The sequence below is a fragment of the Dipteris shenzhenensis genome, chromosome 27 (genome assembly GCF_047967505.1).
Source record: "Dipteris shenzhenensis isolate YYH24624 ecotype China chromosome 27, Dip_SZ_1.0, whole genome shotgun sequence".
NCBI classification, from domain to species: domain Eukaryota; kingdom Viridiplantae; phylum Streptophyta; class Polypodiopsida; order Gleicheniales; family Dipteridaceae; genus Dipteris; species Dipteris shenzhenensis.
Genome location: NC_141622.1, coordinates 22,263,199 through 22,278,603, shown reverse-complemented (window position 1 = coordinate 22,278,603; position 15,405 = coordinate 22,263,199). Strand labels below are relative to the sequence as shown.

Sequence of the window (15,405 nt, the reverse complement as noted above, 5' to 3'; positions counted from 1 at the left end):
AGAAGCTGGTGTGGAAAGGGTTGGGCATGGGCAGGAAATGAGGTGGAAGGAGGAGGAAGAGCAAGCAGGAGGGAGGCAGAGCAGGGAGCAGCTGTGCTTGATTCTCACATGGTGTCAGAGCCTCCATATCGTGTGAACTATGTGTATGATTTATTGAATATTTTATTCTATTTAAAAGTGAAGTTTTGTTTGTCATAACCTTTCTGATGCATCATTTGTTGCAGTTCGACAAGCTATTGCAGAACAATGCAAAGAAGTCCTGGTCGAAAATGGTTGTATGAGGCTGGCATGATAACTCACAATGACCAGGTCAGTAGATGTTATTAGCCACAAGGTTATTAATGTTATGTAGATAATTGTGCATATCTTTAGAAGCAGTTTTTCCAAACATTTGCCAATGATGATAGCTGATAACAAGGTCCTACATGACTAAAACCTATAATGTTAAACACGATACACTCAAAGATATATAATGTATTTCAACAAGATGGATGCGGTCAGATAAAATACATGCAAAAAATAGGCTCTATAGTACTTCTTCCCTGAGTTGCCTTGTTGTACGGTTTGACATTAGAATTCTACATCTTTTCTGCTCACAGATCTGAATGTCTACAGTTGAAGGATATGATTAAGGAGCTCGACGCTGGCAGGAAGAGATTGGAGAACAATGGGAATTACTTGGAAGCATCAGCTGCAGCAAAGCGTCTCATAGCTTTGAAGGTTATCTCCTTTAACCATCATGTAAAACCAGTTGTGATGAATTATATTGTAAACATTTGTGATGGGGATGCTCATGTATCTTTCAGTCATGTTTTCACAGATCTTTTTAGAAAACAAGAAGAGCAGAACTATTCTGGAGACACATATCAAGGAGAAAGAATCAGCTGAAGCTGCTTACAAGACTGAGCTTGACGAAAAGAATAGGGTAAAACTTTTTACTTTTGTTCTAGGTTCATCCTGTCTTCACTCAAGGTAGCTCCATTACATAGATTTCCTTTTGTGATATTTCTTAAGGTGGTCTAGTGTCACTAGGTCAGCCTTTGATTCTGATCCATATGATTATATCATTTTCACTAGGTTGGCAAGGGCATTGTCATGCACAATAGGAGATTATTTATATAGATAGAGTTTCGGCAATATTTTTTCCAGCTATGATCACTGCTTTGAAATGAGATACTTCAGAAGAGGTGCATTTAGGCTTCATGAAATCCTCTTATCGAGATGGTTAGACACTTTCAATGGACAATCATTTGACTAGAGAATGCCTACGCACGAACATGGGAAGTCAGTACATGAGATTTTCGGAAAATTATCTTAATGACTTATCTCTCCTACGCTGTCCTGCTATTCTATGACTCAAACCTGCCGCAACTTTGTGGAGTGGAGTTCTGGTTTGATTTACTAGGACCCTGTCGAGAACAGAGGGACCAGAATTCGCAGCATCTAACTAGCCCTTCCTTCAGCCTCAAATGGGCTCCCTTGTTTGTGATTTAGGGACCAGAATTCACAGCATCTTTGCTGCTCCTCAACCCTTCCTTCTACCTGCAGTCCCACCTCCAAGAATAGTTGCTTTTCTTGCTCGAAGGACATTTCTTCCAGGTCGTGGTTTCTGCAACACATTGCTCCATCTATAGCACAGTCAACAATGTATTCAAGCAACATTTTGTCTCCAATTTTTTGAAAGATCATAGTGGTAGGGAGAGAAGAAAGCTAACACTAGGAATGGAAAGGAAAGATAACAAGCATAATGGAAATGAAATGGAAAGAAAATGAAAGCAATGGACAAGTACTCACATGATACCAAAAGAGCTTGATGTTGACTGATGTGAAAAGACTTAAGACAAAAGTACAACACTATATAGTGTGACACTAGACTCTAGAAAGCCATAGTTTATATGGGATAACTCCCAATATGACACGTGGCATGTTTAGGACTCACTAGACTATAAAACCACACCTAGACCACCTAGAACACTCACTTTGGCTTCATATTCCAACACCCCCCCCATGAAGGCAAGGTGAGAGACTACTGGAATGGAACCAAGAATATAGCATGACAATGACAGTCATCAAACTGTGCACCCTATGTAACTCAGAGGCTAAAGTCTGAGCGTGTTCAGAGGTTTGATCCAAGCACTCTCATGGCTTGAGACTCAACATGCTTAGAGGCTCACGTTATAGCATGGCTACATGACCAGCTCATAGGTCTAGGAATACACCACCATCTTGAAACTCGGCCAGGCCTGATAACGAGACCAATCAAAGCCAATACATATGGCTCCCACAGTACATCCCCCCTTGGCTTCATAACAGGATCCCCCCTTGGCTTCATAACAGGACATGTTAGGAAGCCACACACCAAAATAGGAAAACCAATACATCCTTTTAGGAGGACTATCCAAGGCAGAGAGGATCTTTAAACTCAATGAAAACCAAACACTCGATACATATCATTTTAGGGGGACTACCTAGGGCAGAGGACCCCAAAATACATCAAGCTGTAGGAATAATAAAAATAGATCAGAAACAAAAGTCCCGATCATCAGGTACATAGACCTCAGAATAGAGAGAGAGATCTCTGATGTCCATGGTAAGAGCATGAGTCGGTGTCGAAGCATCATCTTCTTCTTCGTCTTCACTTGTTGCAGCTTCAACCAAGTTGACATGATCCTTGTGTTGTTGCTTGGTAAGCTTCTGGAAGTAGCGACCGATCCTTGGTGTAACCAAGCTTCCCACCGTGATTGCATTTGAAAGGCTTGAATTTGCCTTTGCCTTTGCCCTTGGAGTACAATACAGTGGAGTCCGTAGTGTTTGGATGCCGTCTTTCATGATCAATGAGCATCAACCATATCATGATAACCCATTTGTGTCACACGCAATGCTGGTATGATCTCTCGGTACTTAGAATTTTTCTCAATGCTCGAGAGGAGCACAACAATTTAATCATCTTCCCCTACGACGGCCTTCAGACTTGAGTGACAAGGGATTCCATATGATTCAAGTGAGCAAGAAGAGAGTCTTCGTGCTTCATTTGCGGCTTGAAGAATTCCTGTCTGAGGAATACCTTTGAATTGATGATTTTGTTGCCGAACAATTCTTCAAACTTAGCCCATAAGTCGTGAGCAGTGGAGTCAAAATCAAAATGATGAATAACGTCATCACCCAACCCCAAACCAATGAGAGAAAGAGCTTTGTCATTCAGATCCTCCCAGTGTGCAATTTTCTTTTCATCTGATTGTGGCTTTTTCTCCTTGCCACGCACAACATTCCACACTCCATCTTTCATAAGTACAAGACGCATCTTTGTTTGCCATGTAGGGAAATTCTTACCATTAAACTTTTTGAACGAAATGGTAGTTGATTTGGAAGACTCCATGGCTGGAAAAGAGTAGAAATGCAAGTATAACTATGGAAATATTACCTTGATAAGTTCTTCATGAGCTCGAGCAAGTCTGGAACTTCTTCATGGCAGACAGAAGTAGAAGGACAGTAGCTCCAAGAGAATGACGGGCACCAACTTACGGGCAGCAGCTCCAAGAGGATGTCGAGCAGAAGGAGCAAATGGAGGCTGAAAGGATCTATAGAAGCCATAATTGATAGTGCTTCCAAGAGGCCCGTTTTGCTGTTGTAACAATTTCGGATCTGTTGAAGGCTCCCAATCTGAAATTGGTGAAGGGAAAACTGTTGGAATATGAAGCCAAAGTGAGTCTAAAGTGAGTGTTCTAGGTGGTCTAGGTGTGGTTTTATAGTCTAGTGAGTCCTAGACATGCCACGTGTCATATTGGGAGTTATCCCATATAAACTATGGCTTTCTAGAGTCTAGTATCACACTATATAGTGTTGTACTTATCTTGAGTCTTTTCACATTAGTCAACATCAAGCTCTTTTGGTATCATGTGAGTACTTTTCATTGCTTTCATTTTCTTTCCATTTCATTTCCATTATGCTTGTTATCTTTCATTTCCATTCCTAGTGTTAGCTTACTTCTCTCCCTACCACTATGATCTTTCATGTGGTATTAGAGCCATGTTCCTAGCCCTGCTCTCTCTTTCCCTTTCCCTTCCAAGAGGTTGAGGTGAGGGAGGCCAATGAAGCTACTCTACATCCTCCGAGGTCCCTTCAGCTCTATTCATTGTGCCTTCAACAGTCTTATCAAGCTTCATTTCGAGGTCCTTTCAACTTCCTTCCGAGCACTAGAACTCTTGTTCTTTCCCCTATACCTTAGAACTCCTTTAGTTCTCAGCCTCTCCTATCCAGCTCTACCTTTCCAGCTTCCTTTCACCTCAGCCTCTACTCGCAACGTGCTCCCTCTCAGCCTTCATCCCTTCCTTTTACCCTCAGCCTCAATTTTCCTCTCTCAGCCCCTATTTCCTAACTCTTTCCTCTCAGCCCCCTCCTTCAGCTCTCCCCTCTTAGCCCTCCTAGCTCTTCCCCCTTAGGTTCCCAACCTGCGACCCATCTAGTCAATCCTCGTCCACTTCCACCAGCCGCAAGAGCATGTATGTTTTCAAAAGACGACCTGTTGTAGTAGCAAAAGGATGTAAGAGCTTGAGAGCTCTACAAATCTCTTCGCAGGCATCCGTGGGTCCCACCCTTCTAGATCACAGCTTCCAACCTCACAAGAGGTTGTGGAAAATGGCTCCCTTTGTAATTGAGAGAATGGCAATAGTGCCATTCTCTTATTGCAATGAAAAATACTGGCTTTGAGAAGAGAACTAGTGCCATTCCTCTTTGTAAATCTAAAATCATGCCTTTGCAAGGGAAGAATGACACTAGTTTGATTCTCCCCTTGCAAGCGTAGAATGGCACTAGTGCCATCCTCAAACCCTCCTCTTATTTTGTAGGGAATGGCATTTGTGCCATCCTCCTCACTGCAATGGCCAAAATGGCACTAGTGTCATTCTACTCCCATTGTAATTGGAGAATAGCACTAATATTGTTCTCCCCATTTAAGGAGATAATGGCACTATGAGAGATCTGCCAATAATGTCAAGGAGTTTTTTATAAAATAACATTGTTTTATTTGTTTCTACTCCTAGGTACTCTAGATACACTGAGTACTACAAAGACATTTCCAAAGTACTTCGTCCATACCATTGAATGGGAATCATAGGAACATATGCAATGGTATGGTTATGTAGGCTAGTCCTATTCTAGGTTTCATATACAACCTAAGAGTTGTAATTCCATTTGTATCTGTTCATTGTTTCCATTTGAGTCAAGCTCTCTTGTGGAATACACAATCGTGTCTTGCTTTCTACTTCATGAGTCTCCGACAAGGTGCAATAGAAATTGGAGCATGATAGCCTCTTTGTCTCCTTGTCAATGGGGGAGTTTTGCCTCACTTTTTGACTATATAGGAAGAATCGTTTCCTCCTTGTCACAGAGCTGGACAAAACATATTTTCCCTTTGAGTTGCATCTCTAGTTTTATCTGGAGTAATTGCTCATACGGTCCTCTACTTCTCATTGACATTCCACGTAGAATATTGAAACATTTTTAGAGATGAGGTGGAAGGGCTTGGTTGACTAAGGATTATATGATTTTCTGATTCCTTGAGGGTTTTCTTACCTTTAGGTAGCCATGAGAGCGATCAAGGCACAAGTCTATAGATATACTCATGTGACTAGGTGATGTTACCCCATAGTGCAGCATTTGTAGGGAAGCTTACAATGCTCTATCTGTCTGCCTAAATTCAACGTCAGTGACCTGACTGAAAACTTGCACATAACATCAAAGATTTTGAAATTCCACACTAGAATGCAATGAGGCTTAGTAGTTTTAGCCATAGCAAGTGGCTGGGATGCATTTATTTGAATAAGGCAGACCAAGGATGGTTTTGGACTCAGCAGCTAAGTGTCCAAGATTTGTAGCCCTTTATTGCAAGCATATGAATCAATATCTCCATTGGAAATGGGGTCCAACCCCACCCTCTCAAGTGATTGGAACAGTTCAATCCAATATTAATGATGCATTCCACCTGTTTGATGTCACTTTGCTATTGTCAAGAAAAGTGTGAAGGTATTGATTAATGGCGATGGTAGGAGGCTTGAGGTGCCCCACACCATGAGGTTCTTTTTTTTTTTTTCAAGAAAATTACTTCATTAAGTATGAATGAAAACCGCGAGAGCAAACTCAAATGTGGGAGTACATCAGCAATGCATGAGGGAAAAACAACTCAAAGTGAGCTAATAAAAACCCAAGGCGGAGGCTGAAAATGCCATCTCAACCCTGAAGGAAACTCAGAGAAGAAAGGAGATCCCCTCCAAACTCTGAAAAAAGTAACTCTCTTGGAAGTGGCTGCTCTAGAGGATCCTTGCATGTTCGCTCAAATGGCCATCAAAGTGTGTACTATGTCAGTCCAAATACTAGCCATAGTCTAGGAAGGGTGAACCTTGATACCCTCCATCGCCTCTGTACACCTAGCTCTCCAAATATGCCAAGCTGCAATGCTAGCCAAAATCTCCCAAGACGTGTCTACTGAGGCATGAGCAGCTCTGAAAGGAGTGAGGGGAAAATCTTGGAGGGAACAAGACTCCATTGAGTGTCGCCATACAATGAAAGCTGGATCTGGATCATGTCCCTCGAAAAACACATGTGGGCCAATAAGAGAGAACCAAGCCACTGAACCCCAAGTCATATAGAAAGGTGATGTATGAAAGTTGCTGAAAATCCTAGCAACACCTTTCCAGATCATCCTCGCCTATCTACACTCCCAAAGGCAATGCTGTACTGACTAAACTGCCATCTGACAACGAGGACAATTAGGGTCAACCCCGAACCTGGATCTCCATAGGTTCACTGCAATCCCTCCATGAATAGAAAGCCAAAAGGAAAGAGTGATCTTTCTATTCCTGAGGTATTTCCAAAGCCTACGCTAAAAGTTCTTTCGCACAGCTGCGAAAATCTTTTTTTTTCCAAAAAAGAGACTTCTATTAAGTAAGAAAGAAACCCGCTAGAGCAAGCTCTGTGCGGAAATACACCATGCTAAGCATGTAATAAAAAACACCTCAGACGAATGAGGTAGAAAGAAACCAAGGCTGAGGCTGAAAATGCCATCTCAACCCTGTAGAAGTCTTAGCAAAGAAGGGAGAGTCTCTCCAATCTCTGAGAAAAGTAACTCTCTCGGAGGAGGCTGCTCGAGATGATCCTTGCATGGTCGCCCAAATGGCCATCAGAGTGTGTATCGTATCTGTCTAAGTGTATTGGCCAAGATCTGAGAAGGGTGAACCTGAGAACCCTCCAAAGCCTCAGTGCATCTGGCTCTCCAAATGTGCCATGCTGCAATGCTAGCTAGGATCTCCCATGGAGAGTCGACCAAGGAGTGAGCAGCCCTGAAAAGAGTGGCCGGAACATCCTCTAGACAGCACGACTCCACAAGGTGTCATCGGATGTGAAGATCCCAAGAGGAATCAAGTCTCTCAAAAAATACCTGGGGCCCTGAAAGAGTAAGCCAAGCCACTAATCCCCAGGTCATATAGAAAGGTAGGCGAACAAAAGTGCTGAAAAGTCTTCCAAACCCCTTCCATATGATTCTCGCCTCTCTGCAATCCCAAAGGCAGTGTTGTATTGTCTCCAAAGCAGAAAGGCAGCGAGGGCAAGAAGGGTCAGCTCCGAACCTGGATCTCCAATGGTTTACTGCTATCCCACCATGAATAGAAAGCCAAAAGAAGAGAGTGATTTTTCTGTTCCGGTGGGATTTCCAGAGTCTCTACCAAAAAAATTTCTGCGAGTCAGCAGGAATCTGAAAGTTCTCCCAATGATGAGCTCTGGTGGGCCTCCAACCCCTACAGTTGAGCTGGAATTTCCTGGCATTACTGACCGTGTAATGAAAGAAGGGGATGCCCTTCTCTCGGTGCCCTTCATCTATCCATTCCCATTCCCCAGGGTCCCACTGCAAAAACATAATTGGCACAGTTACAAGAGCTTCAGCAACAGATTCTCCAGGCACGGAGCAAATATCATCAGAGGACACGGCCAGCTATCCCGCTTGTCTTCCTAGTACTCTGCATTTTGTCCGTCCTTGATTACCAGTAGAAGAATGAATACGCTGATGTGAGAGGAATTGGTACCCATGGTACTCAACTAGGAGGAGAGGTTTCAGGATCCTTTCCAACACAGTCACTCAGACGCTTTGGCAGCTCAGCAGAAGGGAAGGAAGAAGATAGCAAATGAGGAAAGAGAATCTCTAAGGGCTTCAAAGTACTTGTAACCGGTGTGGCCAAAAAGGTCACTACTAGCAGCAATGTCCTCAACGGAAGAGTGAGAGAACTAGTGAGCATAAGGAAGCGGAGTCTACGGCCACCACTTCAATTGTTCCTCTTGACCTCCTTGCTGCTCCAAAACACAGCCAATGGTGAGGCACAAACTCCCCCTTTGATCCATCTTCCGGGCCCCGGCTGCTCCGTGGACAGCCAATACTGAAGACACCTTGAGCTCTTTGATCTCTGTAATTGGGACACCTCCATAGAGCCACAGCCTCCATGAGCCAAGGGCGAGGAGAAGCGGGTCAGGATCCAAGTACCACTGTGAAAGAGAGCCATGCTCCATGAAGCCCACTATCCTGACTGGCTGAAACGGTACCTCCAGCAAGATATCGTCTGTGGATCTGGACAGCCTGCCCCCCGAAGAAACATCAAAAACTAAGGCATCCTCATGTGTGTCAAGAAAAGCAATCACCTGTAAAGGAACTCCCAATCTGGAAAATGCCCCCATCCAGGTGGAGCAAGTAATAGGCATGTCATCTGTGTCCACCCAATCCAAGGGCAAGGCTATATCAATCTGTTGGACTCTCCTTGCACTCCCTCTGAGATTAAGAACCATCTGTGCCTGTCGGTCTGCAGGAAGCTTCCTGAAGGCTTTCCATACTCCCACTGTAGATGCAGGGCCCCTCTCCCATTTTGGCCACTGCATGTAAGGAGAAGCTCCAAGTGGTCTGCCAAGCTCATCCAAAATCATGTCATTCCACACGATAGGCTGCCTTTCAATCTCTTTTTTTTTTTTCCAAGAAAGAGACTTCTATTAAGTAAGAGAAAAAACCCGCGAGAGCAAGCTCAAAGCGGAATACATCATGAAATCATGAGGATAAATAAAAAACCCCCTCAGAGTGAGGTGGAAAACAACCAAGGCTGAGGCTGAAAGTGCCACCTCAACCCTGTAGTAGTCTCAGAGAAGAAAGGAGAATCCTTCCATTCCTTGAAGAAAGCAGCCCTCCTAGCTGAGCCTTTCAATCTCTTCATGGGTGGATGGGGGAAAAATCCTGCAAGAGTACTCCTAAAGCTGGCCCATGCTTTCAGGAAAGCAACCATAAGAGGGGAAGAGGGAAACCTAAGGTGGGCTGTGGTGAAAACCCATCTAGTACTGTGTGTCCAATCCTCTCCTGAAGTGGGCGTGCGAGACTGTATGCATCTGATAAAAAAATCCTTCCAAGGCTCTTGCCCTGGCATAAGCCCTCTCACAACGAACTTGCAGAGTAAAGCTCTGCACTGTAGATCTGGGTCGATGATATTCAAACCCCCTTCTCTTGTAGGAAGAATCAAGGTCTCCCAAGCCACCCTGGCTGTAACATCAGTTGTGCCATATAGACCACTCCATAAAAAGTTTCGTACATGCCTCTTAAGCTGAGTGATACAATCCCTAGAGTGGCACCAACAAGAGCATACAAAGCATGCTGTGGCTAGAAGAACCTGGTTAACCACCACCACCCTGGAGGCCAAGTCAAGTTTGGCTGAGCTCCAGAAAAGGAGCTTTCTTCTGATGCTTTCCAACACCGGAGCAAACTGTTGTGAAGGAGAGATGCCCACCCCAACCTGGCAGCCCAAATATCTGACGGAGATGCCCCTCTGTACCCAAGTGAAGCCAATATCATTACCCCAATCTGGGGTGTCATCCTCGCAAATCCAAAAACCACTGGATTTATGCCAATTAATGTGTGCACCTGCAGCCGTGCAAAACAAATCCAAGGCTGTCCGGAAAGAAGTGAGTGTCCTGGGGGAGGCATCCAAAAAAACAGCCGAGTCATCTGCCAACTCACTATCCAGGAGCTCTTCTTCCCGGCGGATAGGAAGCCTCAGCCCATAAATATCAGCTTGAGATCTAATGTAGATACTAATAGCTTCCGCCACAAACAGAAAAAGAAACAGGGCAAGAGGACATCCCTGGCGGACTGATCTGAAAATCTGAAACCTGTCCCCTCTTACCCCCCCAATGAGCAACTGGCTATGGGCTGATCTGTAGAGAGAGGATACTCCTCTAATCCATGCATTTGAAAAACCAAACCAGAGAAACATACATCTCATCCTTCACCAATACAGGGATACACTGCCAAATAACCTCTCTGGCATCATCAATGGCCTATGTGCCTAGATCTGCAGTAAGAAGGGATGCAAAAAAATCTGAAGCTACACGCATGACAGCATCAGGATCTGACTGTAACACCTCGTCTGAGTCAACAAGTTGCGAAACACTATCTCTACTATGTCTGGGCCCATGAGTAGAGAAAAAGTGTTTGTTGACCCTGCCACCCATCTGAATCCAAAAGGATTCCCGTGCATGAAAGGCATATTCTGCTCTCTGATCCAACAATGTCTGCAAGTGAGCCCTTGCTGCAGCAAGGCGCTCCTGAATCCAAGCATTTGTGGGCCTCTTCTGCTCTTCCCTCTGAAGGGACGCTAACTGCTGGCGTATACCAATCTCACATCTAAGAATCTCACGTCTCCTAGAATCAACGACTGTATGATAATAGTCACTAATTCCGGATAAGGCTACAGCTACCTGAGATGGGTGGACAGCTCCACCCTGTATGTGAGAAACCCAAATCTATAAAATATCCTTCGTGAGGCTCTCCTCTACATAAAAAGCATCCAGAATCCTGACACTGGCAGAGCGTCCTCTCCGATGAGGCTCAAGAATCTGCAACACCACTGGAAAATGATATGAGGTGGAAACCCCAATAGAAATGCATACAGATCCTCCTCTGTCAAGTGCCCAATCGTCTACATAAAATCTGTCAATCCGTGCATGAATGGGCATGTGTATTCTCATGTTTGACCAAGAGTACAGGAGTGACTGTGGCATAATATGAAAGGCATCTTCCAACCAAGTGTCCCTGCCACTGAACTGAAAGAGGAAGTCATCCCAGGCTTCCCTCTCCAAAGAATGAATTCCACCCTGTCTACCTCCCTTTTTGTCTGAAGGCAACTCAACCATGTTGAAGTCGCCACCAATGATCCAAGAATCTGCAATGGGGGCCCAAAAGAGTAACTCCTTCCAAAAGGAGATCCGCTCCCCTCTGTTGTTGGGAGCATAAAGATTGAGAAGACCAATCTTACGCCCTCCAATCAAAATAATGATCCATTGAGCTCTAGAAGGGGAGATAATACCATGACCAGCAACCAAGGGGAGAATAGAAAGAGAGACCGAAATACAAGTACCTCCCCTTGTGCCCATAGCAGGTGACTAGAAGGTATGTCCTGAAAGCAGTTTGCCAGACTTAGAGCAATCACTGGCATCCAGCTTGTGTTCTTGGATAAAAAGGATATCAATAGCACCTCCAGTGACACCTGGATGAAGCTGGTTTCGGATCAGCTGCCTACGGCGACGGTGTGGAGCTCCGCCTAGGCCTTGTATGTTCCAGCTGACTATCCTCATCGACAGGAGGATGCTGGATGGAAAGGCTTACCCGACCTAGTAGAGGAGACCACCTTCCCCTGGGCCAAAACACTCGTGCTGAGGATAGGAAACTCAACAGGTGAAAGGATCCCCACACCTGCTGAAAGGGAGGCCCTGTCAGACGGAATCCCAATGACCGAGACCCCTAAGGTGGAGGGCACAAACTCCTCATCATCCATGAAAGTCGCCGAATCTGCCAGTGCCAAAAAAGAATTCCTGATAAGCAAGTCTGGCTGCGGAGTGCGAAGAAGACCTGCACTCGTGGAAGATGGAGGAGAACGACCTGCCAGGCCTCTGTCAGCAGAACTGGAGCTGGGGCTTGAGGAGGCCTGTGGCTGGGGTGAAGAGGAATCAGGAGCCCTCATCTGCACCTGCACTTTCTCGGTTGTCTTGACTGTGGCGGAAACAGTCTGCGGGGAAGAAATACCTGTAGCCCCCTCGTGGTCAGAAACCAAAGTGACTGGGGCTGGTGGATCTAAAAGCCCCTCCTGATGTGGAACTGTAGTGTCTGGGGCTGCAGCAGCATCCACCTCTGGAGTCTGGAAAGCGTCTATCTGAACAGGATCAAAAGTCTCCTCCTGAGGTAAGGGAGCCGCTCTGATAGCTCTCCATCGTGGTACTGGGTGTGCTGTGGACATTGGCCACCCTGCTGCACCTGGTGGTCCTGGGGTGCGCGAAGCAGGGCGCCCTGTTGCTCTTGGTGGTCCTGGAGTGCGTGATACAGGGTGCTGGGGAGGTGCAGTTGAGTAGTACGTGAAGGAGCCGCACCAGAAGACCTCTTGGATCTTTTTCTCTTCCTTGGGCAGTCTCTAGCAAAGTGCCCAAGGGTCCTGCAAATCCTGCACTGGTCCTGTCTACCTGAGATCTCGACTCTCTGTCGAAAGAGAGAGCCATCTGGACGTTGAAGCATAATGTGGTCATCTGAGATGTTAGGGTAAGAGACAATGACCTAACACGAGGCACCCAGTCTGCACTGACTACCTCTGCCGAGGAAGAAGGCATGCCAGGAAGGGGGGAATCTCAGTGACCACTCCGAAAGTGGCTCCGATAGTAGCAAGAAGTCGATGGTAAACCTAAGGAAGACCAGGAAACCTGATGAACAGTGATGTGATCTGACTATCCTCCTCGAACGGATCAAAGCCCAAGGTGTAGTGTAAAAGAAAGATCCTCCTTGAACCCAAAGCCAGGGGATTAGCTTTGAGAACAAGGGCTGTGGACTCGTGGGAGTCGAAAACCACAAGGAAGAATCCACGTCCCAAAAGTCAAATATCCCTGAGGTGTGGGGCGAGGTCTCCTGGTAACGCCGCTAGCATCCAGTCTCTAGCCTGTGATCTAGAAGGGTGTGACCCAAAGATGCGGGCGAAAAGTGATGTGGAGTCCTCTAATTCCACATCTTCCTCGAGCTGTTGCAACTTGTCTTCTGAAAAAATGACAGTTCTCGCGGCCGGTGGAGGTGGACGGAGATTGGCTGAATGGGGATCCATTCACCAATCGATGTGAAAAGGCCGATTCCAACACTGAAAAAGCTCCGTCCGTGAAACTACTGTCCTGAACACGGGTGCAAGAAGAAGGAGAAAGAGAGGGTAGGAGAGAGCGAAAGGAAAGGAGAGGATAGACTAAAGGGGGAGACGGAGGTAGGCTGAGGGGGAGGCGTGGGGAGCTGAGATAGGAAGGAAGGGGACGGGGAGGGAGAGGGAGGAGGTTTTTTTTTATTATTTTAAACTCTCCATTTTTTTTTTTTTTAAATTTTTTTTGGTGGGTCTCCTTGGGGGGGGGATATGAGGGAGGGAAAGGGAGGGTGGGGGAGAGGAAGGAGGGGGAGTGGGAGAGGAAAGAAGGGCGGGTTAGGAGGGAGGGAAAGGGAGGGCGGGGGAGAGGAAAGGATGGGGGAGGGGGAGAGCAGCGGGGGGGGGAGAGGGAGGGCGAGGGAGGGGGGCGGGGGAGGAGAAAAGGGGGGGGGGGGGGCCTGGCGGGGGAGAGGGAGGGCGGAGGAGAAGGAGGCAGCGGGGAGGGGGGAAGCGGCGGGGGGAGAGGGATGACGGGGGAGGGGGCGGGGGAGGAGAAGGGGGGTGGGGGCGCTGACGGGTGGGGGAGAGGTAGGGCGGGGAGGGAGAGGTAGGGGCAGACGGGAAGGAGAGGTAGGGGGCAGCAGGGGTGGGAGAGGGAGGGCGGGGAGGAGGAAGGGGAGAGGGAGGGTGAGGGAGGAGGGAGAGGGGGCTGGCGAGAGGGGAGGGAGAGGAGGAGCAGCGAAGGGGGGAGAGGGGGGGGCAGCGAGGAAGAGGGAGAGGGAGAGGGGGCTGGTTGAGAGAGGGAGAGGGGGGCAGTAGCTCACGGGGAGGAGCAGCAGCTCATGCTACTTCGCCAGGTGCCTGTTCCATAACACTCATTTTTGACTCACATTGGCTTCATATTCCAACACCCTGAGCTGCGAAAAAAATTTAAAAACTATTGTGACATGAAATTGGGGGTAATAAACTTCACGCACCTCTTCACTTCCTACTGCTTTTGAACTGAGTGACAAAGATATTTATCATTGAGAAATGGACATTAAAAAGAAGCTTTTATGCCAAGATACTACACCATACTTTCCTCCCTTAGATGAGAATGAAGATGGTAACATCCCAAGTGATGTTGTACTCAAGCATAGGGAGAAGGAAACGATCAGTAGAGGCCATAATCTCAGCAAGCCGGTCTGCGCCAAACAGAAGAGCGATACGTTGTTGAAAGACGATCTTGTGGCTCAACATGACCTGAACTGATATATATCGAGGAGTTTGAAGGGGCTGTTGGTCGGATAGGTAGGTTCCGAGGAAACATTGCACCTCCTTCATAGATACCTTTACAATTAGCTCAAGAGGCCTATAAATTTCAGTAGAGACATGATATCCAAGATTCAAACATATATAGAGATGCGCCTTGAGATGGGCTTTGCACTGATATACATTTCGTAAGAAACACAAAAGCGGCCAGAAAGTTATGGGCGGTTTACTAGACGGGGGTAAAAACTGTCATGAAAACAGACTGTCAAACACAGAGATTCATAACTTTTTGCAGTATTATCTGATTCAAGGTCTAATCACATAGGGAAATGCGCCTTCAAGAGAGCTTTGTCTGATATACGTTTCATCAAAATTGAACTACCGAGCATAAAGTTATGAGAAAAACACTAACAAGGGGTCAAACTGTCATAAAAACTGCCCTCCATCCATGCTAATTTCGCCTGAGCAGGATACTCCCTCAAGACTCCACCTTCATCAACCATCCAACACTCATAGATTTTGCCTAGAAGAGGGTAAGTAACTCCCTTGGTGGCTCGAGAAAAGGATGGACCATGTGTGTGCAATGAGCGGCCGAATAGAAAGAACTTTTAAGGCTTTGAAAGAAAGAAAATGGAAGAGAGACTCGAGAGGGAATACAAAGTGATCTTCATTATCAATAGAGTGAGGCTCCACTCCAATGCAACTCAAAATAATACAAATACAAGGGAGAAGAAGAGGTTTCATACGTACAAGAGGAAGCGGAAGCTCCAAGACTACACATAGAGAGAGAATGAAGTAGAGAGAGATGGAGTCAAGAGTCTACATAAGAGAATATCTACAAGAGGGAGAGAAGGCTCATGGAAGAGGCTTGAGGAGACGAGCTATAACAACATGAGGCCTAATGGTGAAAGAGATAATAAACAAGGGAGAGGAGGGCTCCTTTTATAGAGATTTTTTCACCCTCCTTCACCTGAAC

General features: G+C 46.2%; 1 protein-coding gene across 1 annotated transcript in view; it reads left to right on the top strand.

Moving 5' to 3' along the window:
- Positions 1-15,405, top strand: part of LOC147884043 (uncharacterized) — a 126,946-nt gene that overhangs the window by 59,221 nt on the left and 52,320 nt on the right. The window contains exons 3-5 of the mRNA XM_087398133.1: positions 225-309; positions 616-720; positions 821-925. Of these exons, the coding sequence (XP_087254259.1) occupies positions 225-309; positions 616-720; positions 821-925 (295 nt within the window). The remainder of the gene's footprint in view (positions 1-224; positions 310-615; positions 721-820; positions 926-15,405) is intronic.